Raw genomic sequence first — 26,364 nt, 5'->3', positions numbered from 1 at the left:
CTAGTCTCCCTACCTTACAGTTGGAAGTTGTTTTGTTTCTAGATAAATTATCCTATCTTTATGTGATGACCACTTTAGCTGGTCCTCTCTAATAGTTATGCTTCGTTTCTTTTTGTTACTTGTGTGATCGGAATTTTCCTGAAGTTTATTTGCTCTATTACTTTAAAAAAGTCTTTGGCATTATTGATTGCATATTATTTTTATTACCCAGTTAATTAAATTCTGCTTTATCTTTACGAGTTTTCTTTTAATTTTATTTAGAATTATTTTGTTTGACCTTTGCTAGCTCCTTAAGTTAACTGCCTAGTTGGTTCACTTTCACGTCTTTTTTCCTAGTAAATATATGCAGGTCCTGAGTACCTCTTTGACTAGACCATGCGGTTTGTGTAATGTAGTACTTTCACTGTTGGCTATTTGCAAACAGTCCATTTTAAGAGTAATTTAACTTAATTTCTTCTGCAACCAAACATATTTTTAGAAGAGTGCTTTTAAAATTCAGAGTGAGTGCTTCAGCAGCACATATACTAAACTTGGAACAATACAGAGAAGATTAGTATGATCCCTGCACAGGGATGGCGCATAAATTCATGAAACGTTCCATATTTTTGTTGACCAGAATTAAAATAAAAACTTATGCACACACAAAATATTTTTGAAAATTTCAAAGTGAATATGTTTTTGGCTGTCTGGATGGGATTCACAAAAGATCAGTGACAAAAGGTCAGTGACATAATTTGAGGAACCATGGTCTTTATAGAAAAAGATGGTAGGTTTCTTAATGACAATGGCTGTGGTAATCTCTCTTAGGGATATGTTTGCACAGTGCTGAACATGACTTCCCCTGATCTACATGTCTTCTTGAGAACATATACCTGCCATTTACACTATTTGCTCTGGGAAGAATCCTTGGTAGTTCTTTGAAATGCTTCTTACCTCATGGTCTCAGATTCATTTTTTGTCTTTATAATTCTATTCCTAGCCCATTTTTGCTATTCTGGAGACCCTTGAATACATTTCTCTCTACTTAGCAATAGCAAGAAACTGTGATGATACCAGCACGTGTCTGAATTTGCAGCTTGGGCAAATCGAAGGTCAGTTTTCCAGGCAGACCTTTTCATCAGGGTAATATCTTAAGCCTTTGAGATCTATTCCTGCACTATCCTTCTGTTGTTAATTTCTAATTTTTCTCCTTACAATGTTATGCTTTCCTAATTAAAGCCAAAGCAAATAAGGTTCTATCTTCCTCAAACTACACAAACTATAGTAAGTATAAGATTGAAAAATATTTTTTTAGTAGACTTATATCTTTTTTTAAAGCAATTTTAGGTTCAGACCAAAATTGAGCAGAACATACTGAGATTTCCCATCTGGCCCCATCCCTACACATGCATAGTCTCCTCCATTATCAACATTACCTCCACCAAAGTAGGATATTGTTACATCTGACAAGCCCACATTGACACATCATTATCAGCCAAAGTTCATAGTTTATGTTAGGGTTCCCTCTTGGTTGTGCATTCTATGGGTTTGGACAAATGTATAATGACATGTATCCATCACTGTGGTATCATATACAGTATTTTCACTGCTACAAGAATCTTCTGTACCCCACCTATCCACGCCTCACTATCCTTACCTCATGGGCAGTCACCGATCTTTTTTACTATCTTCAGTTTTGCCTTTTCACAATGTCATGTAATATAATTTGCAAACAAAGTTTTATTTCTTCTATCCCAATCTTTACATCTTTTATTTCCTTTCCTTGTGTTGCATTAGCTAGGACTTTCAGTACAGTGTTGAAAAGGAGTGGTGAGAAGGAAAATCCTGGCCTTGTTACTGATCTTAGTGGGAAAACTTCAAGTTACTCACCACTTACGAAGTTAGCTGTAGGTTTTTTGTAGATCTTCTATATCAAGTTGAGAAATTTCACTTCCTTTTTATTGAGAGTTTTTTTTTTAATCATAAATGGGTCATAGATTTTTGAAGTGCTTTTTTTAAATATATGTTGATAGGATCACGTGATTTTCCCCCCTTTTTAATCTGTTGATGTGATGGATTACATTAATTTTTGGATATTGAATTAGCCCCACGTACCTGGGATAAATCCCATTTGATTGTGTTATATAATTCTTTTTATACTTTGTTGGGTTCAATTCGCTCATATTTTGTTGAGGACTTTTATATCTTATGTTCATGAGGCATGTTGGTCTGTAGTCTTCTTTTTTATAATGTATTTGGTTTTGGTATGAGAGTAAATCTGGCCTCACAGAATGAGTCAGGAAGTATTCCATCTGCTTGCTTCTATCTTCTGAAAGAAATTGTAGAGAATTGGCATAATTTGTTCCTTAAATGTTTGGTAGATTCACCAATGAATCCATCTGGGCCTGTGCTGTTTCAGAAGGTTATTAATTATTATTTCAATTTTAAAAATAGAGACAGGTCTATTCATATTAACTATTTATTCTCATGTTAGTTATGATAGATTGTGTCTTTCAGGGGACTAGTCCATTTCACCTAGGTTATCGAATTTGTGGACATAAGAGTTGTTCATAGTGTTTCTTCATTATCTGTTTGGTGTCCAGTGAGATCTATAGTGATGTCCTCCTTTTTCATTTCTGATGTTGGTGACTTGTGTCCTCTCTTTTTTTTTTGCTTAACTAGCTGAAAAATATTTTTACTTTTGGCCTATTTAGATACTTGGAATTTAGTAGGTATAATTTACTTACTGAGTTTTTAAGAATCCAATTCCAAAATTAGCTTATTGTGTTTATTTGATTGAAGGATAGGTGAAGGGGATAATAATGAGATCAAGAATGAAAATTTTGGCCAAATAATGCTTAACAAATATTTGTTGAGAACCTACTGTCCTCCTGGCACAATTGGCCTTTGGAAGTACTTAGTGAATTATAATAAAGACAGTAGTCCTCTTGGGTAGAATTTACAATCTCATGAATATGTCTATCATGGCAGGGTAGGGAGATAATTAGGTAAATATAAGAAGATAATTTCAGGTGATGAATAAGTTCTATTCAGGAAATGAAGTAGGAGTGTATAGGGTTGGAGGAAGGACCTTGATTTAGATGACTGGTCGGGGAGGACCTCCCTGAAGAGGTGATCTGAAAGCCAAATGGGACAAAGGAACCTATCTGGCAAAGTGCCCCAGACAGAGAGAAAATAAAATTCAAGGGCTCTAGCAATAGAATAAATTTTGTGGTTCAAGAAACAGAAAGAAATCCAGTGTGACTGGAACAGAGTGAGCAGGGGAAGCATAGGAAGGGATTGGAGAAGTCAACAGCAGCTGGCTTATGTGACGACTAGTGGGTCCTGTAAGGTGTTTGGATTTTGTTCTAAGTGCAATGGGATGATTTTGGAGGAACTGAACCCAGGGAGTGTTATGGGTGTGGCTTAAGTTTTAAAAAAATTACTTCATTATATGGAAAATGGATATTAGAAGCTGCAGTACACCCCGTATGTAGTTGTTGAAATATGCAAACAGTGAAATGATGGTGGTCTGGTCTAAGTTGGTAGCAATGGAGTGGTGGTGGGTGGGGAGCAGGGGGTCAGAAAAAATTATACATGTGGGGTATATTGTGCACATAAAATATAAGAATATCAAATTCATAAAAGATTCTTGCCTAGTCTATCCCTAGTCTCTAAAATGCACTGCCTTAGCACAGAGTGAACATTCAAAGAGTATTTGATGAATTGGGTAAATGAATGGATCAGAAGTGGAAGGGAAAAAGTGGAATGAAGGTTGAGTTATAAGTTTTCCAGCACATTCAGTCTCTTGTATAACTAAGTGTAATTGCAATTCTTTAGAATTGGTATCATTTCCTGGGAAAATGTTTGCTGGGAGGGATTTAACTCCATATTTAAATACATAACTCTAAATATGTACACTGTGGATTTCCTCTAAGGCCAAAAGAAGGATGTTATACAAGTAATTATAGATCACGCTAGACTGTAATCATCGAGATAAAGAAAAGAGAGCTCCATCTTAAAAAAGGTAAGAGCATTTATCTGCTCCAAACCTTCAGTTTTGCTTAGTGAAATTAGAATAGGGTAACTTCTTTAATCTTGCCCCACTGCCCTCCCATTTTTGTATTTTGTGCTCACTTGTCTCCATCATGGATCCACATGGTTGATGGGCTCTGCAGTTTTTGGAGCCAAGGTTGACATATTTACCTATGGTACACTGGATTTATATCCTTGATTTTAGGCAATTTCCAGCTATTTTCCCCTTTTATTTCCCATTCAACCTCTACCTTGCAAATGTATTTAAAAAAGAAAAAAAACCCAAGGAAATGCCTTTTTTGTGTGCATGCCAATATGTTTTGTTTTCTTAGGATGTGAGCAGATATAAAAATTTGATGTCTGCTTTAAGTATTTCACCTAATCCTGAGTGCTCTTATGATTGGAAGAATACATTTCAGAAATAAATGGAATATTTGTTTCAAGAATGTAGAGCTACATGGACTCAATCTTAAGATTATTTCTAAAAATCACTGCCACAAGATGCTATAATAATAAAAAAGAACAACATTAAAGATCACCCAGTAAACTAGGTTTGTCTTTTCAATAAAAGCAAAATAGGGTAAAAGAGTATTGAGTCACCTAACTTAATAGAAACATCACATACCCAAGAGAAGAAAAGGTGAGAGGCTTTGAAGGGGACAAGTAAAAATACTCGTTTTCTACTTGGATGCTCTTTCCCAGTCTGATTTCTCTATTTAAAAATTTATCTCACCTGCGATCGTTTTTGTTTTGTTTTGTTTTAACCACCTCTTTCCTAACTCGCCTTCTTCCAATGTTCTTTTCTCCATGTCTATGCTTTTCTCTTTATTGTACACAGAACCAGACTACCATAACCATGATTCAGCTTCGGGCTCCTGATTGGAACTGGATTATCCCCAGGTGCTCAGTTCAAAATGCCTGAGCAGAGAATCTGATTATACAGCCTGTCTCCTACATTGCTGAGCAGCTTAGGAATTTCCTGGTCTGGTGCCCTGTGGCCCTGTGAGAACAGTGTTAGCTGTTTAAATCCTGGCTACTACCTCAGAGACAGAGGCTCTGGGTGGGGAATTTTCCCTTGGAAGACAGAATAGTGGGACCAGGGATCTGAGCCTTGGTCTGCCTGGTCCAGATGGCTGTCATCTCATTGACTGTATATTGCCTCATTTGAAATCTTTCTTCATTGGGCTTTATTCAAAAGGAAGTTCATGAAATATATTTAGCCTAGCATAGTGTTTCAGGCTATGAATTTGGGGTCATAACCTATGTTTGTCTCTTTGTGGCTTTGGTCAGAGTTTTTATATCTTGACAGTCCTTCATGTCAGGGCTAATGTTTTTTTTCATAGGGTCCTTACAAAGTTAATGAGATAATGTTGGCATAGTAGGTAATATAGTGCCTTTTACATACTAAAAACTCAATACATGATGGCTGTCTCCACCAGCAGCAACAGCTGTGGAAATAGGCAGTCTGTCTCTCAAAATTATACCGTGGTAATGTTCTTGGTTAGCAGTGTCCTTACTGTTAAAATGAGTTATCCAGATGTATCTTAGTTACATAATTCAAATTTGTCTGTCAGTGTTATTTTAAGTCTTTTGCTATGATGTAGAGTTGTCAGAATCACTAATTAGAAGAAGCCTATGAAAGTTTTTGAATCTGTTCGCATCGATAGGTGTTCTGTTAAATAACGTTTGCAGTCTTAATAGCTACACATAATGTCAAAAGAAGCATGTAGTTGCTCTCTTTGTAACAAGTGTCTTCCATGGCCTAGCTCAAACACTTGGAACATAGTGGAACATAGCGCATGAAGCAGGGAATACCGTTTTCTACGTAAACCTTTCCAGGCATTTCGTGGTGGGGAGCTAACATTGTCTTCCTTGAGACATCATATAAACTTTTTCAGTCTCAAACAGGCTTGCTTTCAAATTCTGATATGAAATATGGCATATGAATTTCCTGGAGCACGTATGTTCCAAATAGAAAAATAAAAACCACACTCTAGAAAGCACAAGGAAACACCAAAAATAAGATAGTGGGGGAGGCAAAGTTGAAAATACTGCATTTAAAGGGATAATCTGCATACGGTGTTCTCGACAGCCAAATTCTGGGCCTCCAGGAGCCTGCCTGTCCTGTCAGAGGCAGACAATAGGCCGGGAAAAGTGGGAGGATGGGGAGAGAGCAGCGCATTCATCTGGCATAATCTTGGAAAGGAGCAAACTTCTAACCATTAGTTAAGATGTTGTTTTGTCTCATCTGCTGATGTCACCAAGAAAGATCTTATTTTAAAAAAATCCTATTTCTTTCTAGAGTTTAAATCTCTGCATTACTTGGACCTCCGTTGAGAGGGTTTGCTAGTTGGATCCCCTGAGACATTTTGAGCTAGTCTAACAGGTGTAAAGGGTCCCGGAGAAAAAGTAGGTGAGCTGCTTTCTGGATGAGTCCCTACTTTTCACCTGTAACTCGAGTCCCTTTCTCTTCCAGTGAGTTGAAGCTGGGGTTGCATGACAAATTTGTGACAGTCTCGCCTTGCTGCACAGAGCACAGTCCATGGGCCAGCAGTTTGAGCATCACCTGAGAGCTTGTTTATAATTGAGAGGCTCAAAGCCATGCTAGACTGGCTGAGTCGGATTCTGCATTTTAACAGAAGCCCTGGGTGATTGTTTGCCTATTAAAGTTTGAGAAGACTGGTCTAGAAACTCACGGGCCTGCACAGTGTGGAATTGAACTTCTGTTCTTAATTCCATCGCTGATTTACATTTTGGAAAGATCACTTACTGTTTTTCAAGACTCTCCATTTTTCCCCCCCTCCATAAAATAAAAATAGTTATCATCTTCCTTGGCAAAGCCTTGTGAGCTGGATGAGATAGACTGTCAAGTGCCGTATGTGGTGAAGGGAGTTGAAGTCCTGTTATTTTATGTAAGAAGGACTGAGCTCTTGAGGGGAAGGCTGGCAATTGCGTGAACACTGGACTGTCAGAAAAAATTCACTTATTTTGCTGCAAAAGATAAGGGATGTGGAGATGATAAAGGTGACTTCTGCTTCCAATGTGAGGTAGACCAGCAGTCTTTGCCGGCAGTCTTTTTCCTTGCTCTTTCTACAGTCTGGTTAAAATAAGACAAATAATCTAATATCTCTTAATATGGAATTATAATTTAGAAAATTATTTACATGAAAACATGGAAGGGAGAATTTATTTTAAAGTTTATTCATTTTTGAGAGAGAGCGTGCAGGGGAAGGTCAGGGAGAGAGGGGGACAGAGGATCTGAAGCATGCTCTGTGCTGACAGCAGAGACCCTGATGCGGGGTTTGAACCCACGAACCGTGAGATCATGACCTGAGGTGAAGTTGGGCGCTCAACCGACTGAGCCACCCGGGTGCCCCTGAAAGGGAGATTTTAAACATTACTTTATGCAGTAGCCCCTTCGAGGCACAGGATTAACACACCAGCACTAGTCACCTGTGCTCTGGGGTCAGGTGTAAGTTGTATTTTGTTGTGCTTATACCTGTTGTGTCTTTAGTTGTCCCGTGAACCCTGTTTATCATCTGCTTCCATTATTATTGGCTGTTCATCTTATGGCCCCGTGAAGACCCAAGCACCAGCCATTAGTGGCAGGAAAAACAAGACAGAGCTCCCAGCTGGGTCACGGGAGGAGTTGGATCATAGGTTTGTCCCCTGAGTAGCGATATGCTGTACATCTCTCAGATTATGACCCAAAAGAGCCAATAGAGATATGTTCTTGACTCTTAATGCCACCATTTGTTATTGTATTGTCCTTATGCTTGTGGGCAATTCTGGAATCTGCTTCTTAGAGGTCAGATGCACATCTAATCTTTCGGTTTCAGGTTTCCTCCCAGAAGGGGGTGCTAGATGGCTGGGAGGTGAGAGCACAGCAGGAACATTCACCTGTCAGGTTCCCCCTTGCCCCAGCAGTTTTAGCCTTATCTGAGCACACTTGCAGCTTCCTATTACCTCAGTTTCTAAGTGAATTCAAGTAGAGAGTGTCTTTTGAACATTATTTGGTCATATTTTAGGGGAATTCTGTATTAACTTTCGGTAATCCCAACAGGTCCGCTTTACCTGTGGGTTTATTTCTGGAGGATCAAGTTGCACACGCATCGCACACACATGCACACCTCCCCTACATACCTACAGACCACACACAGACCCCACACATCACACCCATACCACACCCCCCATTCTACACACTTACCCCACACACTGCACACATCACATACCACATACACGCTACCCACGCACAGACACCTCATCCATAATGCACACACATACACACCCATATGCTCACGATTAATGCCCCCAAATTTCAGTCAGGGAAAGGAATGTGTGTGGGGAAGAAAGATAATTCCTGATATTTTAACATAAAGATGAAATATATCTATATAAATATATTAAATCATGATAAAACTATCCAAAGCAGCCCTGTTTATTTTTCATTTAGGGAATGTACTTTATACCACCTTATTCTAAGTTTCTAAAGTTATTTTTAGCTTTACCAGTTTCCTATCTTTTGAATTAGATATGTGGTCTTAACATAATCATTTTGCCCTGACTTAATTATGAAGTAATGTACTAGTCACAAGTAATTTTATTTTCGATCACCATCTTTAATGGTACAACTGAGGTGCTTCATGAACACAGAGAAATTTAAAGAAACCATTTTTATTTTCTTTGTTATATACTTATTTGGTTTACTTCCTGAAGTTTGTTAAATAGATAGTACTTAAATCCTGTGGCATTGAAAGCTGTGTGTTTAGGCTTTATTCAAAGTGGAGTCTCACTTGCCTTGCTGTAGAAAAAAGGACATATAAAAACTGTCGTATCCTTGTATGTCTGAAATGCCCCAGAGTCCTCAATCCTAATGTCCCCTCTGAGAGTCTGATATCTGTTAATTCAGTTTTCTTGAGACTTTCTAGTATCTACAGCTTAACTACAGGACTGTTACCATGCTTAGTATTCCTGCTGTGCAAGTATCGTCAGTTATCAGGACAATCTCCTAAAAACCTACTTTCTCAGAGTTTTATTGATATATATTCCACATACCATATAATTCATGTATAAAAATGGTTCAGTGTTTTTTTTTCGTATATCTATAGAGCTGGACAACCATCTCCACAATTGAATTTGACAACCTTTTCAATACCACACACACACACACACACACACACACACACACACACCCCCACACCCCTATACACATTGGCTATCGTTCCCCATTTCTGCCTGTCGCTTCCCCAGCCCCATCCAGCCACTAATTCTGTTTATATGGATTTGCCTGTTCTGACATTTCATGTAAATGGGACACAGTGTGTGGTCTTTTGTGACTGACTTCTTTTAGTTAGCAGAATGTTTTCAAGGTTCATCTATATTGTAATATGTATGAGTACTTCGTTGCTTTCAATTACAGAATAATATTCCATTATGTGCGTATACCACATTTGGTTTATCCATTCATCAGTTGATGAACATTTAAGCTGTTCCCACCTTTTGTCTGTGATGAATTGTACTGCTATGAACAGTTGGTACAAGTTTGTGTTAGCATGCCGTTTTTATTCTCTTGAGTATGTACCTGGGAGTGGGATTGTCGGGTCATATGGTAACTCTTTGTTTAGCTTTTGAGGAAGTGCCAAACCTTTTCCTTAAGTGGTGACTTCGTTTTATATCCTTACCAGTAATGTATAAGGGTTTCAGCTTCTCCGCATCCTTTTCTACACTTACTTTGTCTGTCTTTTTGATTTTAGTCATCCTGGCAGGTGCGAGGTAGTATCTCATTGTGGTTGTGATTTGGATTCTCTGTAATGACTAATGATGCTGAGCATCTTTTCATGTGCTTATTGAGAAAAACTCACTTTTGATGTCTGCACACAGTCTGAGCCGGAAGTTCTAATTGTGTTCAAATGCAGTTTTGAATATTCCCCCCCTTTTTGGAGTCTGTTTTGGTAGAGAGCAAAGAGGTTTACTGACCGATACTTAACGTCAGTTGCAAAGTTAGTTCAACATCTTTACCCTCCCTCCAGTTTATGAAAAAAACATTGGCAACACCTTGTGGTGGCTTTCTGGTAGTAGATGAGGAAAAGTTATTGCTTAAAGATGTCTAATCTTACAAAAATAAACTGTAAATTAAATCAATTTTGCTTGATTTTGAAGCTCCTATATTAATATTGTATGCTTTTCTCTACCCTTTGGAGAGGCCTCTTTTGTTTCAGTTCTTCCTAATGCCATACCTTTGATATGGCCCTCTATCAAGCTTATTCTCAGAGTAAGACGTGAAACACCTAGAGACTAAAAAGTACATTGTGGACAAAGAAATCTTGCTGAAAAATTATTTTCAGGGAATGAAGGAATAAAGGACCAAAGTTCTAGTGGGTATTAAAACAATATCCAGAGATGAAGATTTTCTTTGGGTAACCTATATCATTTGGGGTCCTTTCAGTTGTGTGTGATTGATAACTACACTGACAGTTGCTTAACGAAGGCAATGTATTGGCTTCCAGAACTGCAAGGGCTCCAGTAGAGTGACCAAGATCCATATTTCAGCTGTATCCTATAGATTGGCTCAATTCTTACGATTCTTGGGGTGATCTGTGGAAGCCTCCAGCTCATATTATCACATGTTTAGGAAAACAAGAGAGATTGATTCCCTGATATCCCACCCAAGTCTCAGAACTGAGTCTTCCTGGCCCCAGTTGTTCTGACCCGAGACATCTGCTTATCCCTGAATCAATGACTCTGGCCAGTGTGTGGAACTGTCATTGACTTAGCCTAGCTCATGTGGTCCCCCACTAGATCCCATGCAGAGTCACGTCACTGGAAGCATTTGGGCTGAGGTTAGCAAGTTGTGGTTAAGAAGGGGGGTGGAGGTATGTGGCAGCGTGAGAAATGATCATTATCTGCTCAAAGCCACATTATCACATGGGGATTCCTTCTCTCAAAGGGCAGTTTTAGGAAGGACATTAAAAACTTATCAGGAGCAATGGTTCTCAAGCTTTAGATTATATATTAGTTTGCTAGAGTTTGCTTGTCCCATCAGTGTATTTTAGAAGCAGATAACTTGTTTCACAGATTCACAGATGGAGAGGAATTTTGCCACAGGATGAATCATTCTCTGAGTCTCACCAATACCACATTTAGATGCTATTTGGATTAGATTTTGGACTTAGAATTGATGTTGGAATGGGTTAAGACTCTTGGAGATGTTGGGATTGGGTGAATGCATTTTGCATGTGAGAAGGACATGAATTTGGAGGGAGCTAGATGGTGGACTGTCACGAGTTCCAAAATTTCTATGTTGAAATTCTAGTTCAAAAGTATCTTAGAATGTGCCCTTCTTAGAAATGAGGTTGTTGCAGATTTAATTAGTTAAGATGAGGTCAGGAGGGAGAGCCCCGAATCCAATGTGACTGACATCCTTCTAAAAGGAGGAAATTTGGACACAGAGACATACACAGAGGGAAAACACCCCATGAAGACTGGAATTCTGCCACAAGCCAAGGAACTGACAGGATCTAGGAGAGAGGCCTGGAACAGAGCCTTCCCTAGTGCCTTCGAAGGGAACATGGCGCTGTCATTACAAAGGACCATAAACTGAATGGCTTAGACAACAAAAATTTATTGTCTCATAGTTCTGGAAGTTAGAAGTGCGAGATCAAGTGTCAGCAGGGCCTGGTGTTCAGACCACAATGTCTCATGTTCTCAATTTGATTTCAACTGGGTTTATTGTTATTGCTTTTTAAAAAATTTTTATTTTAATAGAGGAAACAAAGGTGTCTGAAGATGATGAAATGGAGAGACTCTACAAATCGTTGGAGCAAGCTAGTCTCTCTCCTCTCGGGGACCGACGGCCTTCAACCAAAAAGGAGCTGAGAAAGTCCTTTGTGAAGCGATGTAAGAATCCATCCATAAATGAGAAACTGCACAAAATCCGAACCTTGAACAGCACATTGAAGGTAAAAAATTTCAGATTGTGGATAAACTCTGGGTGTGGGGCAAGGAATGGCTGCTTCTGCAGAGATTCGTGCTCACCGGTGTGTGTGTTTGGGTGGAGGGGAGGGCAGTAAAAGTAACTATAATCTCTGTAGGTTGGGATGACCTTTGGCCTCCTTAAAGCACTAGAACATTTGCACAGTAGCACCAAATGCACTTTTCTACAATAGGCCTTGATTTTTACATTCACTTTGGTATAAAAGTTCAAATGTCAAGCTCCTAGAAGATAAGGACCATGTGTAATTTTTTTTGTACCCTTTACTTAGCACAGTAAATGTTGATGAAGGCTTGGGATAGTCACCTTGTGAGAATAAACAGTGAGATTCATAAGATTTTGGAATTTCATTGGATTCATTAAAGAGTGCCACTCTTCTTCTCTCCTACTTCCAGAAGAAAATATCTAGATTTCAGATAGAGCCAAGACTTCATGATTCTCAGACGTAGGCTCTGGAGTGAAGAAACACGTGAGAGACAGGCAATGGAAAAGGTACACTCGATGGTAATAGACTAGCAAGTGTTTTCACAATGGGAATGAGGCACAGGGCGCAAAACGTACTGAGGCTATTTCCAGGTCCTCTTCAACTAAAATGGTTCTTCACAACAAAAGCATCCTGCTTTCACATGTAGATTATAGCATGAACAGGAGGAGGCCAGGATACTTTGTAAAATAGTCCCAAATTAGCAGAAGATTTATAGATGCTGAAAAGCCTTGATAGATTCTGCAGTTTCATTCTGGGTTGTACATGTCCTTTTGCGTCAAGAATTTGAGTCTCTTTCCAGGAAGAAACAGCAATCAAAAGCCAAGGCTACAAAGAAACGGCTGAGGGACTCTTCGTCAGATGTCCCTGTTAGTAGAATAGCTAAGCATCCTAAGAGGCTGCAAAAATGAGGCTGAAAAAGAAAAGGAAGAGGAGTATTTTAATTATACAAAGAAAAACAAAGTGTAGAGAAATTCTCTAACGTTTAATGATAGACATTAGTAGCACTCCTTTCAGAGCCAAAAATGTTCTATTCCATGGTATGTATGAAATTGGTAAACATGTTTGGTCATTCAGTGTAGTATTTTACGATTTTATTTGTGATAACTGATGTGAGTGAATACATTTTTCATTAGACCAATATTTCCTAAATCTTACTGTGTACCAGGCTCTATTCTTGGGCGCTGGGACCACTGAGTGCACCACACTGGATGGTGGAACAGAGAGGAAAATAGAATGCGGTCTGCTGAGCGGTGTAGCTGATACAAGCTTGGGTGCTTTGGTAGCCCCAGAGGAGGGACATGGCCGCCTCTCTGAAGCCATTAGGGACAAAGTCATGAAGATGCTGACAACTGGCCCATGAGTAAGAGATGAAGAATATTAGGGTTAGAAGGAAGGACATTCATGGAGGAGGAAATGTATGTCAATGGATGATATATTGCAGTCCATGTTGGGAGAAACAAGGAACATGCTAAGGAGAGGATGGACAGTTCAGGCCATTTCTAGAAGGAGAAAGACTATGGTCTTAGCAGAATAGCTAAGAACAGAATAGCAACTCAGGACTCTAGATGGTCACAGGACCATGCCCTGACCTGGCCACAGGGAGGCCAGGTTTGTACAAAGAATTCAAAGCTTTTATTGGCCCATAATATGATTCTCTGTGACCTCTTGCTCTCCATGCACTGTGGCCATGGAATTTATGAATTCAGCTTTTTCTTTTCTCCCTGTGTATTAGTTATCTATTGTGAGGTAACAACCCCAAATTTACCAACTACAGACAATGAACATTTGTCTTTTCACAGTTTCTGTGGGTCAGGAATCTTGGCATGGAGCTAGATGTTTCTCTTCCAGGTCTCTCACAGACTGCAATCCCGGCATCAGCCGGGACTTTGTTCATTCCTCCATTGGGGAAGATGTGATCCTAGGCTCTATCTATCATATGGTTGTTGGCAGGATCCAGTTCCTTGCATGTTGTTGGATTGAGGTCCCAGTTGTTCACACATTTCCTTGCTCTGTGAACATACGGTAGCTTCCCAAATGGAAGTTGGCTTTCCCCAGAGTGAGTAAGACAGGAACAGTGAGTGAGCAAGATGGATCAGTCCTGTCTCAGCAGTGACACCATATTACAGTTACAGGGCACTGTGCATTAGGAGCATAAAACTTTGGTATAAAAGTCAGCCCGTGTTCAAGGAGGGGAGAATTACATAAGGGTGGGAATGCCAGGAAGGCAAGGAGCATAGGGGGCCATCTCGGGGGCGTCTACCACACCCATGTGAACATCTGTTGTCTCTGTACATTGCTGGAAATGATCCCTTTCCACAGGATCCCTTAGGCCTCACAAAAATGTAATGCTAGGCTGCGGAAACATAATCCATGTTATACGGTCCTCCTGTGAACCTCATCATGAGGGGGAAGTCATGCTGATGTGGAAACTGGCCTTTTGGGGAAAAAAAGCACATCGGCCTATTTACTGGAGAAAGATCGTTCAGTACATGTATGATTATTCATGTCAAAAGTCTTTAAGACTTACTTTAGCTATTTTTAATCGAATCACATTTAATTATAATTGTTTTAAAATTCAGAGCAGTTGAGGGGAACAGGAGAGATGCCTGGAAGGGGCCACAGTACAGCTTCTCAGGTCACCTTCTGACCTCAGTGGTGGCTTGGTTACAAGATATGTCCATTTCGTGGTAATTCATCAAGCACAAGCCTTTTTATATGAGTGCTTTTCTGTACATATTACATTGTAATATAAATGTGATTTGAAAAATACTTCAAAGATGCGGTGTGGACAAACACACTGTTTCATACAGAAACAAGGAAACTTCTAACAATAATGTTTATGTTAGTGATAGGCACATTCCATAAATAAAGAAAAATCCCTGCATTGGGATTGTATTGGAACAAATTCTCTTCATGGGAATTCTTCCAGGATGTTGAATGAACTATCATGTCATATACTAAATGTAGATCTTTAGGAAGTTGTGATAACTCAACATCCATTGACTTTTGGCTAAACATGTCTTTATTTTAAAATGAACGATTAATGGGTCTGCCTGGAACTTTCTCTCAGGGTTATTCTGGTCTGTGTCCAAAGAGAAACGAACCCTCCTTTCCTCAACTGCTCTGGTAGAAGACATTTCCAGCGCTTAGTTCTTGAATCAGGCACTGACTATTTGGAGTGAAAAAGGAAAGTATAGCATTGTCTCTTTCATGGTATTATCTGGAAGCCCTGCCAGACCCCGCCTGCCTGCCAGGAGACCAGGAGGATGTCGTAAAGGTAGTTCAAAGCGTCCGGTGGGCCTCCTGCACCACAGCAGGGAGAAGCAGGGCCAGTGCGCCACGCTGCTGACTGAGTCGTGGGCTAGGAAGCAGTTCAGAGGCTCTTTTTGTTTTATTAATTTCCTTCCTTTCTATTCTCGTCTACAGTAATTTCTTTTTATCCATAAAAGAACTTAACACAGACTTGAGCCAAACGGTAAGAAACTTGAACTGCTTAGAGCTGAGAACTATATGAGAAGTGTCAGGCCAAAGTTGAAGAGACCCTTTCCTGAAACCTTTGATCACATTTAGAGGGGTGGTTTATTCATTTTGCCTTAAGAGAATCAATTCTTCACATTGTGTTACTCTGCAAAGGTCTTCGTTCTTTTGATAAAATATTAGGATCTCTCTCTGAAGTGGATGTCACAATTTTTGTGTGTGTGGAAGAAACTAGAGATTTAAAAATTTCTTACGGAGTTTTAAGTTTTCATTCCCGTATAGTTAACATAAAGGGTTATATCAGTTTCAGGTGTACAATATAGTGTTTCAGCACTTTTGTACCACCCCCGCTGCTCATCATGAGAAGTGGACTCTTTAAACTCCATCACCTGTTTCACCCCAGATGTCAAAATTTAGGGACAAAATAAAACTCCTTAAATAACTTCGTATGAATAGCACTATTGTGATACCAAAGGAAGAAAGCTTATTTATTTTTATTTTAGAGGGGAAGATTGTTATCTGAATGTAGGTGTTGAGAACTCAGAGGGAAGAGAGAAAACTCCCTTGGCCTTGCTTGACTTTCTACCACCAGTCTTTTCTAGTTACCCGCTCGTCTACCCTGCCTTCCCTCTGCTTCTGGTTCACGGTCAACCTGCTTGTTATCACTCCTTGGTTACTTTACCACTACACAATTTTTCTTTCCTTTCTGGAATCCGTATATATATATATATATATATATATATATATATATATATATGTATATGTATATATATATATGTATATGTATATTTTAACCTCCATCTGTCACCACATTATTGCTCTCTTGATTCAGAATTATAAATCTTACCACTCAGACTAGTATGTACATAGTACTTTATTGGAGATCCACATTTCAAGAAAACAGGAAAAAAAAAAAAAGAAGCAAAAGGTAGTAAAATGCCCCAAGTAAAACATAAGTTAAAGTGTGAAGAACAAATAATACATTTTTGTGCCAATGTTTGTCATCATCTAAAACCAGATCCCTCATTTGGATCGAATAAATGCTACCAGTTCTAGAATCTCTAAAACGATATGCAAATGTATAGATAGAAGTATCTATATATTTATATGTAAACAAATAGGACGTATGTAATAAATAATATGTATATAAAATACATACATGTAAACATTTTTGTTTGTTTATGGAGAGGATTTCCTTAGGCTCTAAATAGAGTTCACGATATAAAAAAGATTTAAAAGCAGAGGTGCCTGGGTAGCTCAGTCATTTAAACATCCAACTCTTGATTTTGGCTCAGATCACGATTTGTGCTTGGTGAGTTTGAGCCCCGTGCTGTGCTCTATGCTGACGGTGCAAAGCCTACTTGGAACTCTCTCTTTCTCTCCGCCCTTCCTCTGTGCTCTCTCTTCTCTCTCTCTCTCTCTCAAAATAATAGACATTAAAAAAAGAGATTTAAAAGCAAATGGGTAATTATTCATTCACATTTTATTTCATATATTCTTTCTTTTTCCAGCAAGCATTTAGTGAATGTCTACCACGTATGAACCGTTCTTTGATGCACTTGGGGTCTCACAGTGGGCATACGAGACAAAAATCCCTTTCCTTAAGAAGCTTATGTTTAGGTAGAGGAGAAAATAAAAATAACTAAGTAAATAAAACAATTTTATAGTACGCTAAATGATGATAGATTTGATAGAGAATAGAAGTGGGGGTGAGGAATGCTGATGGATGATTTTTAATTAGGAAAGGCATGAAAAGCCTTTTTGAAAGATGAAATTTGAGTGAAATCTGAAAAGAAGGGAGTGAGTCTTGAGGCTATCTGAGGCAGAATGTTACAGGCAAAGAACAAAAATGCAAGTGCCTTGGTCCGGGAATGCCTAGTAGGCTTAAGGAAGAGCAAGGAGGTTGTTTGGCTGGAGTGTTTTGGGGGGCTGGAGCATGGAGAAAACAGCTCAGAGAGGCAATGGGGGATTCCATCACATAGTGCCTTAGTGCCACTGCTAATACCTTAACTTCAACTCAGTGAGATAGGAAGGCTTTGGAAGGTTCTGAACACAGGTGTGCTGTAGTTTGACATATTTGGAAAGTAGAGCTCCGGATTTGCTGGTGGACTGGCAGTGAGAGAAGGAGTCAAGGGTGACTCCAGTGTTTGGCCTGAGCCACTGGAAATGTGGAATTGCCATTGGGTGCTTTGCAAAAGGCCATGGCGGGAAGAGGTTTCAATGAGTACTGGAAATTGGGGTGGGTGGGACACTTAGAGAATAATAGGAGCCTCGTTTTGGACGTGTTACATTTGAGATGCCCCGTTCATGTCCAGGTGGAGCTGCAGAAGAGGGGGTGTAGACAAACAAGTCTGAAGTTCAGGGGAGAGATTAGGCTTGCAAAATAAATTTGTGACCCTTAGTGCATAGGGAGAATGGGAGACATGAGATTACCAAGAACGTGGATGTACATACAGAGGCAGCTAAAGGCTGAGATTCTAGAGCTCTCCAATCTTAAGAGATTGGACTAGAATGAGGAATCAGCAATAGAGATTTAGAATAAATGGCCATTTTGGGGATGAGAAAAATGTGTCACAGAAATGACGCGATGAAAGTATTTAAGAAGGAGGAGCCGATAGTTTTAGATGCTGTTGGTAAGTAAGTTAATGATAGTTACTGGATTTAGCAACATGGAGGTCATTGATGGCCTGAGCAAGAGGAGTTCGGGTTGAACCGTGATGGGCGTGGTTCTATGAGAGAATGGGCAAGGGGACATTGGAGACAAGGTGAGGAGTAGAGCCTTTGCTGGAGCAGGGATGTGGGCTTGAGAAGGCTTTGAAGATGGGAGAGGTAACGGCACATATGATGAGCAAGTAGATAGAGATGGGAAGTTAATGAGTCACAGGGAAGAGGGGAGAATTGCCAGAGCGGGTTTCTTGAGTATGAGGGAGTGGGTGACAGTGCACAAGTGGAGACTGGCCTTTGCTAGGAGCACAGATCTTTTATCCAAAAGAACAGGAAGCAAGGCAGGGATGTGCTTGTGTTGATATAGGGAGTGGGCAGTAGGAACTTGGGAGAAGTGTTCTTTTGATTGTTTCCATTTCCTCAAAAAAAAAAAAAATAGAAAACAAGGTCTTCAACTGCAAAGGAGGATGGGGGAGGGAAGGAGATTTGGGAAGAGATGGAAGGTTTTGAAATAGTAATTTGGGAGATTGGGAGAAAAAAGGGGTAGGAAAATATGACTAATGGATAATAGTGAAAGGCACTTAGTGGCACTGGTCATAAATTTGAACTACAACCCCTGATTCCGGTTGTGAATTTTTAGCTACACGCATGGTGGCCTGGGGATAGGCAGAAAGATTGGTTTAAAATAAACATGTATTGACTGTCTCCCTGGCACTTGGCATTGTGTTACGTGCAAGACACACGGGAATGAATAAAATGTCGATGTTCTTAAGAAGCTTTAGAATACGGGGTACGTGGGTGGCTCAGTCGGTTAAGCGTCTGACTTCTGCTCAGGTCATGATCTCACAGTTCGTGAATTTGAGCCCCGCATTGGACTCTGTGCTGACAGCTTGGAGCCTGGAGCCTGCTTCGGATTCTGTGTCTCCCCATCTCTCGTCCCCTCCCCCACTCATGCTCCGTCTCTCTGTCTCTCAAAAATAAAAAAAACACTTAAAAATTAAAAAAGAAGCTTAAGAGTAGGTGGCATGACAGATCCATGAACATCTAAGTATAACATGTTAAGTTCTAAGCATTGGAAGGCATGAGAGCATAAATAAAGCTTCTCAGTGCATTTAGGGGTTCAGAGAAGACTTTCTGGAGAACAGGATGCCTGAAGTGAGTATAGATTTATGAGTTATAGTAAAATCCGGTAAAAAAAGATTGGAAACTGTTCCATGTGAAGGCAACTCCAGGAAGTAGAGTTCACCAGAAGAAAGATATGGAAGGTCCTGCCTGTGGCACAACATCGCGGAGTGTGGACTGGCATCGTGTGGGGCAGGGGGGCGGGAATGCACATCAACACAGCAGAAAATGAGAAGGGCGTGGGGATCAACAGATAGAGCTCAAATCCTTAGGACCTTGGACATGAAGGAGGACCATTCAGAGGACTCGGCATTCTGGGTGGATGTCCTGCACTGCCCGTGGAGGGTGGATTTAAAGTGAGGATTAGGGGCAGGGACACATCAGGTGTGATGAATTGGATTAGGATTATGGTCAGATGGATGATGGAATCAAGAATAGACTTGAGATAAAATTTTCAGGACTGAGCGACCGTTATTGAACGTGGAGGCTGTTACACCTCATTTTTCTCTCATTCCTTGGCTACAGAACACTCTCTTCACCTGACCCAGGCATTTCAGACGTGTGTGTTACTGGTTACAGAGGAGGCAGGGTAAAACGATACAGATAGATCGTTTGTTCCATTAGTATCATCGAAACACATACTGTTTTGATGGGAGGCTAGTAGTCTTTTCTTTGAACAAAAAGGTAGCCTATATGTTTATTCAGTGTGTGTTAACTAAATACATGCACGTGAGTTATCAAAAATGAAGATAACTTAATAAAGATATATTTTGTGCCATCTTGTGTCTTAGGGAACGTACTACATCCCAGTTTTACTTAGTGAAGTTTGGGTGGTCAATGAAATGATTATACAGTTGTAAGTTGTAGAAGAAATAATGGTCACTCTGAGATAGAAACATTACTGAGGTTTGGAATAAGGGTCGGTGAGGGAAGATCCATGTGGAAGATCCTGGCTAGGTTCTTCTACTGGCCCTTGGGTAGGAGAACTTAACGTCTTCTTGGCAAATGTATGCAAATGAATGTCCTGTCATATCTTAGGCTTCCGGATTAGAATATTAATGTGTAAAAACACTTTGATAATTTTATGGCAAAGGTATATGTGTATTTGTAAAAGATTTGAAGAGGGTTTATTGAAATTAAAATACTCACTACATCTCCCCACCCCCCTCCTTTTTTTTTTTTTTCCTTCTTGGACAGTGTAAAGAACATGACCTGGCCATGATTAACCAGTTGCTGGACGATCCGAAGTTGACAGCCAGAAAATACAGGGAGTGGAAGTTGATGAACACCCTGCTGATCCAGGATATCTATCAGCAGCAGCGGGCCCCCATGTCTGCCCATGAGGGCACCCCCCAGGGACTCGAGAAACCACCTTCCTCTGCCCATGTTGGAAATTCTATCTGAGAACAAGCCAACATTCTCTCCCCTTTTATCGTACCCTGAGCAACTCTTCAAGATGTTGCGAGAGCTCTCCTTAAAGGGAAAACTGAAACCAATTCCTCAAGCGGTGGCTAGTCCTCTAAAGACGCGACTTAGGTGAGGACCTACTGTGTTGGCAACAGGAGCCCTCCTTCCGGTGGCAGTGCTTACATGGAGACTGGAGAGATTGAGCTCAGTTGAACAAACACCGTGTCCCTCCTAGGAGCTCACGGTTATGCTAGGCTTTAGGTGGGATGTGAGAAATGTGTGTTCTGTTCTTCGCCCTCAAGAGAACAACAGCGGGACGAAGATTCTAATGGACAAAGATCACGTTCTACCAAGGATAATTATTCATAGAAGTGTTGTGTTTTCCAAAAGAAGAATGTAAGGATGTACATATTCCACTGGGTTGGGTAGTTGAATTCTTCGAATCATTTATGTTTTGAGTGGAGGAGTGTGTTTTGCGGCAGCAACTGGAACGAGACAGTTGTGGTGTTGTGGAACCAAAATCTCTTGCCTTTGGTCCAGAATGGTGGTGCCTTTTCCGTGAGCTGAGAAATACTTCAGAGCGAGTGGTGTGTGGGAGAGCCCGAGGAGGAGGTGTGCCCTATCTTCCCACTCTCTCAAAGGACAGCTTGATGTTTCCACACTCTACCCAGGTGGGGGGGGATCTGATTAAAGTTTCCTTTCCACAGAGCAGCTACAGAAATACGTTTCATTACACTTCGAGACCTCCACTCCCTCCTAGCCTTTCTAAACCACTGTAGGAGATAGAAATAAGTCCAGCAGGGAATGTTTGCTGCGTTCGTCCCTGGGTGTGGTGCCTCTGCACAGTGTCAATTTATGTCCAGTTTCCCCAGGATCAAGATTGACAAGACGATTCTGGTGTCTGAATGGTTTTGATATCCTGACTCCAGAAAACCCAATGAAAACAACAAAAGAGTTAAAATATGATTATTTTATTTTTGTATGTTTATGTCTCACTTCGGGTCCTCTGTGAATAGCTCTCTATAATGTTTGTTATTTAAGTATATTTATAGAAGGTCAAATTACTAGTGTTGTAAAAGATGGTAATTATACATTTTGCTCAATGTATATTCTCTAAGTATATACTTTTTTGCTTGAGAAAGTAGGAATACTGTTGATTCACTGGAGTTATTATGTTGCACTATGCTGTATGAGGAATGCTCAGGATATCTTGTGGGATAAATACGGAGGCATGCGTTAATAATCTTCCATTTTCTGGCTTCTTTCTCTTTCTCTCCCTCTCTTTCTCAACCCAGAGTGCTCAGATTTCTCTATCTGTGGTCAGGCATTCTTTTAACCAGAAAAGGATTTTCATCTTAGGTTATTTCTTGTAGTGAATAAACTTTGTAAGCTTTATGCCATTTATGCCCACAAGCCCTAAACCAAATGAAACACAGCTAATATGGTGTTTTGTCTAAGGTCTAATAGAAATTTGGGGGTCTGTTAAAGAGAACTCATTTTATTACTAATTACTAATCATGAATATTTCTCATAAGAATAACCACAACCCAGCAAAAACCCAGTTTGGCCTTACCCCTAGCAAATGGTCAGGCTAACACAGTGTGCTTTATAGAGTCAAAGTGTGGCGTGACATTCAAGTAGAAATAACCGTCTTTTTTAATCTGCAAACTAGATGGAAATAGTTGTTGAATATTTCCTCAATCTTTACTCAGAAGTGTTAATACTTTGTAAACAACAACAATCCTCATATTAAGAAAGAAAAAAAAAAACAGGAAACAAGTCAGAGTACTAGAAGCTTTTGTAAGATAAGAGATTATGTCAGTCCCTATGGCCCAGTAAACATTTAAGGGGACCCATCCCAAGTGGAGTGTGCTGGGCCAAGGACTCCCCGGAAGAGGGGGCCTGGCCCCGGTGAATGTTCTGTTGGCCCCAGCTCTGGACGCAACCATACAGGTCCTCAGATTAGACCCCGAAGCTCCTGCTTTGAGAGGCCAGTGCTTTACTGTCTTTACTCTGGGAATCATCACTGATTATTTCTACAATTAGCAGCTATTAGAAGGTTAATTGTTTAGGATTCACAGTGTAAACAGATTGTTGAGAGAAGGAGACATAATAATGGACATAATAATTAATAATTCCACCTTCTTTCCTTTGGCTTGAAATACAAACCTATAAACTTCAAAACAATTTTTCTAAATTGAGGTGCCCCAGAAGCTTTCGGCCTGGGCTTGTGAATACACCTCAGTGCTTTACTTTGGCTTTGGCTTTTCATGAATACACGCTTAGGTGACCGTGTAGGGTAAATTCCTTAGGAGCACTCCAAATTAAAGGCAAAAGAGGTCCATGAGATTGCTGAATTAAACCTTTCAGTTACTTTTCAAAGTCAGGTTAGTCTAGAAGCTTTGGCTTTGTTAAAGCACATACTGTGCAGAATGTCCCCCAGTGAAAGTGAGATCCAACTGCCCCGTCCTGCCCCCTCTCTTCTAGACCAGGCTCACCTTCTGGTTAGTGTTTCACCCATTGAAAACACTTTCACTCTGCATTGCTTTGTGTTAGGAAGTAAGGGGCTGCCTCTGTGAGGTCCCAGCTTCAACTGTGGCCACTAAGAGGAAGTGGAGGGTAGTGGGAAGTGACAGGAAGAGTGGGTGACACTTTCCCTGACACTCAGTTTAGGAATAACTCAGCCTTTTTGTTGTTGTTGTTGTTGTTTCAAAGGATATTAGGAAAACTGGATTACTTCCAGTTTATTCCTGAGGGTTAGGTCATCTCTGAAATGGATTTTGGGTAGTTTCATGGGGTTCACAGGGTAACTCTTTTGCCCATTCCTGTAGATGTAGGGTCTGAAGGCTGTGAAATGACCCAGAACCATGCCAGCTCAAGAAGCAGAGAACCTGAGTGTAATCGGGTCCAAACCTGTGGCACCTGCTGTGGATTAGGATCTGGATGGGACTCCTCTTTGGGGTTGTGTGGAGGACCATTTCTCTCTATTGTTAGCCTGTAGACCCAAACTAGTGCCTGATAGGATACCTCCGTGGCTGGAACATTGCAGCACGTGCTGAATCAAATGGTCCCACACTTGAAGGGCGTCTATTACTTTTAATAAGTTTTTGTTCCGGCACAATCTCAGCTTGGCATCAAAGACCTAAGAAGAATCATAAGGTATATATTACTGCCAAGACTCCCAGAAGCCTAAGAAAGATTACGTTTGGAGTCAGATTTCAGTGTGAAACCCAAGCCTTATATTTACGTAGCACTTTGTTGTTTGCACGTATGCGTGTTTCAGGCTTCTGTCCCTTTCCCTCCCCAGTGGTCTTGGTGGGATGCGTGATCACTCCTCCTTTTCTGACAGGGAGGAAAGAAACTCCTCCCATTTCTCTCATTCTTCTCTCTCCCGGTTCCTTGCGCAGTCACTGTTGGGCCCCAGCCCTGTGACATGCAGTGTGCATGCATTGCCGGGGTGGCCGGGGTGGCTTTTGTGAAGTCATCGGCTGGGAGCCTGAGGGGAGGCTCTTTTACTTGAGCACGGTCTCTTCCCCAGGGCTGAGGGGCTGCCCTTCCTGCAGCAACCGACTGCTGGGTTGACCATGAGTTGCGGTGTGACCCAATCACTGTGCTTCCTTTTCCTTCCTTCTGTAACTTCCATGTTTGTTGGGTGCTGTGAGATCTGTGGATGTAAGAGGTGGTTGAAGAAATGGAGATCATTTGTTTTCCTCTAAAAGCCAGTTGGAGATGGAGTCTGGTGACTCGGGGTTAGGCCCTCAGCCTTCCTCTCCCAATTTCTTCTCCTGCAGCATTTTGATACAAAGCCATGCAGAAGATGTGGGTAATTTAGGTCCAGAGGATGCCCATCCAAAACAGGCCAGTGTGTTAAAAATAACCAATAACCTTTGGTTCGTTTTAGGGTATATCTCTTCTTCAGTCTATTAGAATATGATATTTGAGAGTCCAATTTATTTTCCTTCTAATTTTTTGTGTACTTACCTCGCAAGAGAAATCGAGTCCTAGAAATGTCAGGTGGCCGCCCTGCTAGGGTTTTGTAATAGGTAATGAAAAAGGAAAGCCCCTGAAACTGATTTTTAACAACCCATATGAAGCGGGTTAGGGAGCAGGAATAATTCCAGCCGTCACAGAAAGCTCCTCTCTCTGAACAGGATTTTGACAGCTCTGTGTTCTTCTAGGTTGTGAGACAGGAAGCAATTTCCCTGCTTCCTCTGCACATTTTTACTCTTCCCCATTCTACCATAGACCACAGAAGACATTAAAAATGATTCTCCGTTAAAAAACAAAGTTTGTCCGTATCTCTTCCTGTGAGACTTAACTGCACTGTATTGATATTTCTTCATGTTGCATCCAAAGGGGAAGCATGCCCCGTGGACACATTTAGCATCCCATAATAAAAACCAGAATTTTTAGTCACCGTAGACTTTAATGTCCTTGCATGATGGGGATGTGACTGTTAGCGCTGCATGGTGTTTGGGGCAAGATGATAATGTGGAAATGACACCTTCAATGTCATTGTGCTTTCGTTCTCTGTCACCTATCCTCTTTGAACAGAAAAAAAGAGGCACGGCTCATTTCTTCTGCTTTGTTTTTTGAGAGTGACTTGTAAGATACAAATAAAAACAAGAGAAAATATATCTAGTAAAATGACATGGAAAAAATATCGAAATCTACTACTGTGTTCATTTTCTGCCCTGCTGTGCTGATTCCTCCAAGAACAAGCTCCCCCTGGAAGGGTTTGAGGACTGGGCTTTTAGTTTCTGTAAAGGTTATAGTGCCCTCTGGTGGCCATCATAAGAATAACTGATTCTAGACTATTCTTATTTTCAAAGCATTTAATTGTGTTGGAAAGTCTGTTTCAGTAATAACAGATGTGGTTATTCTCCAGTGGTCCTTACCTTACAGGCTTGTTAGTAAAAATATGTATTTTTTCAAAATTGTTGGTCCACAAAAAAACGTTACATTGTTAGGCACTCACACTTTATTCAGAGAATTTTTTAAATTTGCAGATCATAAAAATTAAGACCTGTGGCACGTATGTTCCCTAAAACATGTAAGCTGTTTTGGGGAGAAATGAACAAATATTGAAATAGCATAATAAATTGCCTTTAGTTTGGATCACTGAAGGGAGGAAGTTCACCTGCGTTCGAACTGGATTCACACATCTTTAATTGCTGTCTATACAAACAAAGGGTTATCCCCCCCCCCGCCCCCACTCTCCCAGTTCTCACTTCGCACGTTCAGCCCTACCCTCTGTTTTCTCCATTGGGCTACCACCAATTATGTCTAGGCTCCCACATAGAAGTGGGAAAAATTATTCTAGACCAAAGGGATGAGCAAAAGGTATATGTACGGTGTGTTCCTGATTTCTAGAACAATCTTATAGTTTTCTATTGCTGCTGTAACAGATTACAAATTTAGCAGCTTCAAAGAATGTGTTTTCTTATGGTTCTGGAGGTCAGATTTTAGCTTTCTTGGGCTAAAATCAAGGTGTTGGCAACATTATGTTTCTCTGGAGGCCCAGGGGAGAATACATTCCCTTCCCTCTTCAGGTCCCCCACATTCTTTGCTCCTTGGCTCCCTTCGTCCAACTCCAAAGTCAGCAATATCGTATCTCTGTGCACACTTCTTCCTAGTCACCTGCTTCTAAGGACCCTTGTGATTACATTGGGTCCATTTGATTGATCCAGGAGACTCTTTCCAT

General features: G+C 40.5%; 1 protein-coding gene and 1 non-coding gene across 2 annotated transcripts in view; both read left to right on the top strand.

Annotated features, from left to right (window-relative positions):
- Positions 1-25,295, top strand: part of IPCEF1 (interaction protein for cytohesin exchange factors 1) — a 76,265-nt gene extending 50,970 nt beyond the window's left edge. The window contains exons 8-9 of the mRNA XM_043592640.1: positions 11,779-11,972; positions 20,451-25,295. Coding sequence (XP_043448575.1) covers positions 11,779-11,972; positions 20,451-20,657 — 401 coding nt within the window. The 3' untranslated portion in view covers positions 20,658-25,295. The remainder of the gene's footprint in view (positions 1-11,778; positions 11,973-20,450) is intronic.
- Positions 505-607, top strand: LOC122490758. Its single transcript, XR_006299265.1, has one exon. It is a non-coding gene; the product is annotated as a U6 spliceosomal RNA (small nuclear RNA).
- Positions 25,296-26,364: the final 1,069 nt, after the last annotated feature.

Source organism: Prionailurus bengalensis, chromosome B2, assembly GCF_016509475.1.
Source record: "Prionailurus bengalensis isolate Pbe53 chromosome B2, Fcat_Pben_1.1_paternal_pri, whole genome shotgun sequence".
Lineage (NCBI taxonomy): Eukaryota > Metazoa > Chordata > Mammalia > Carnivora > Felidae > Prionailurus > Prionailurus bengalensis.
This window is presented reverse-complemented; position numbering and strand designations above follow the sequence as displayed.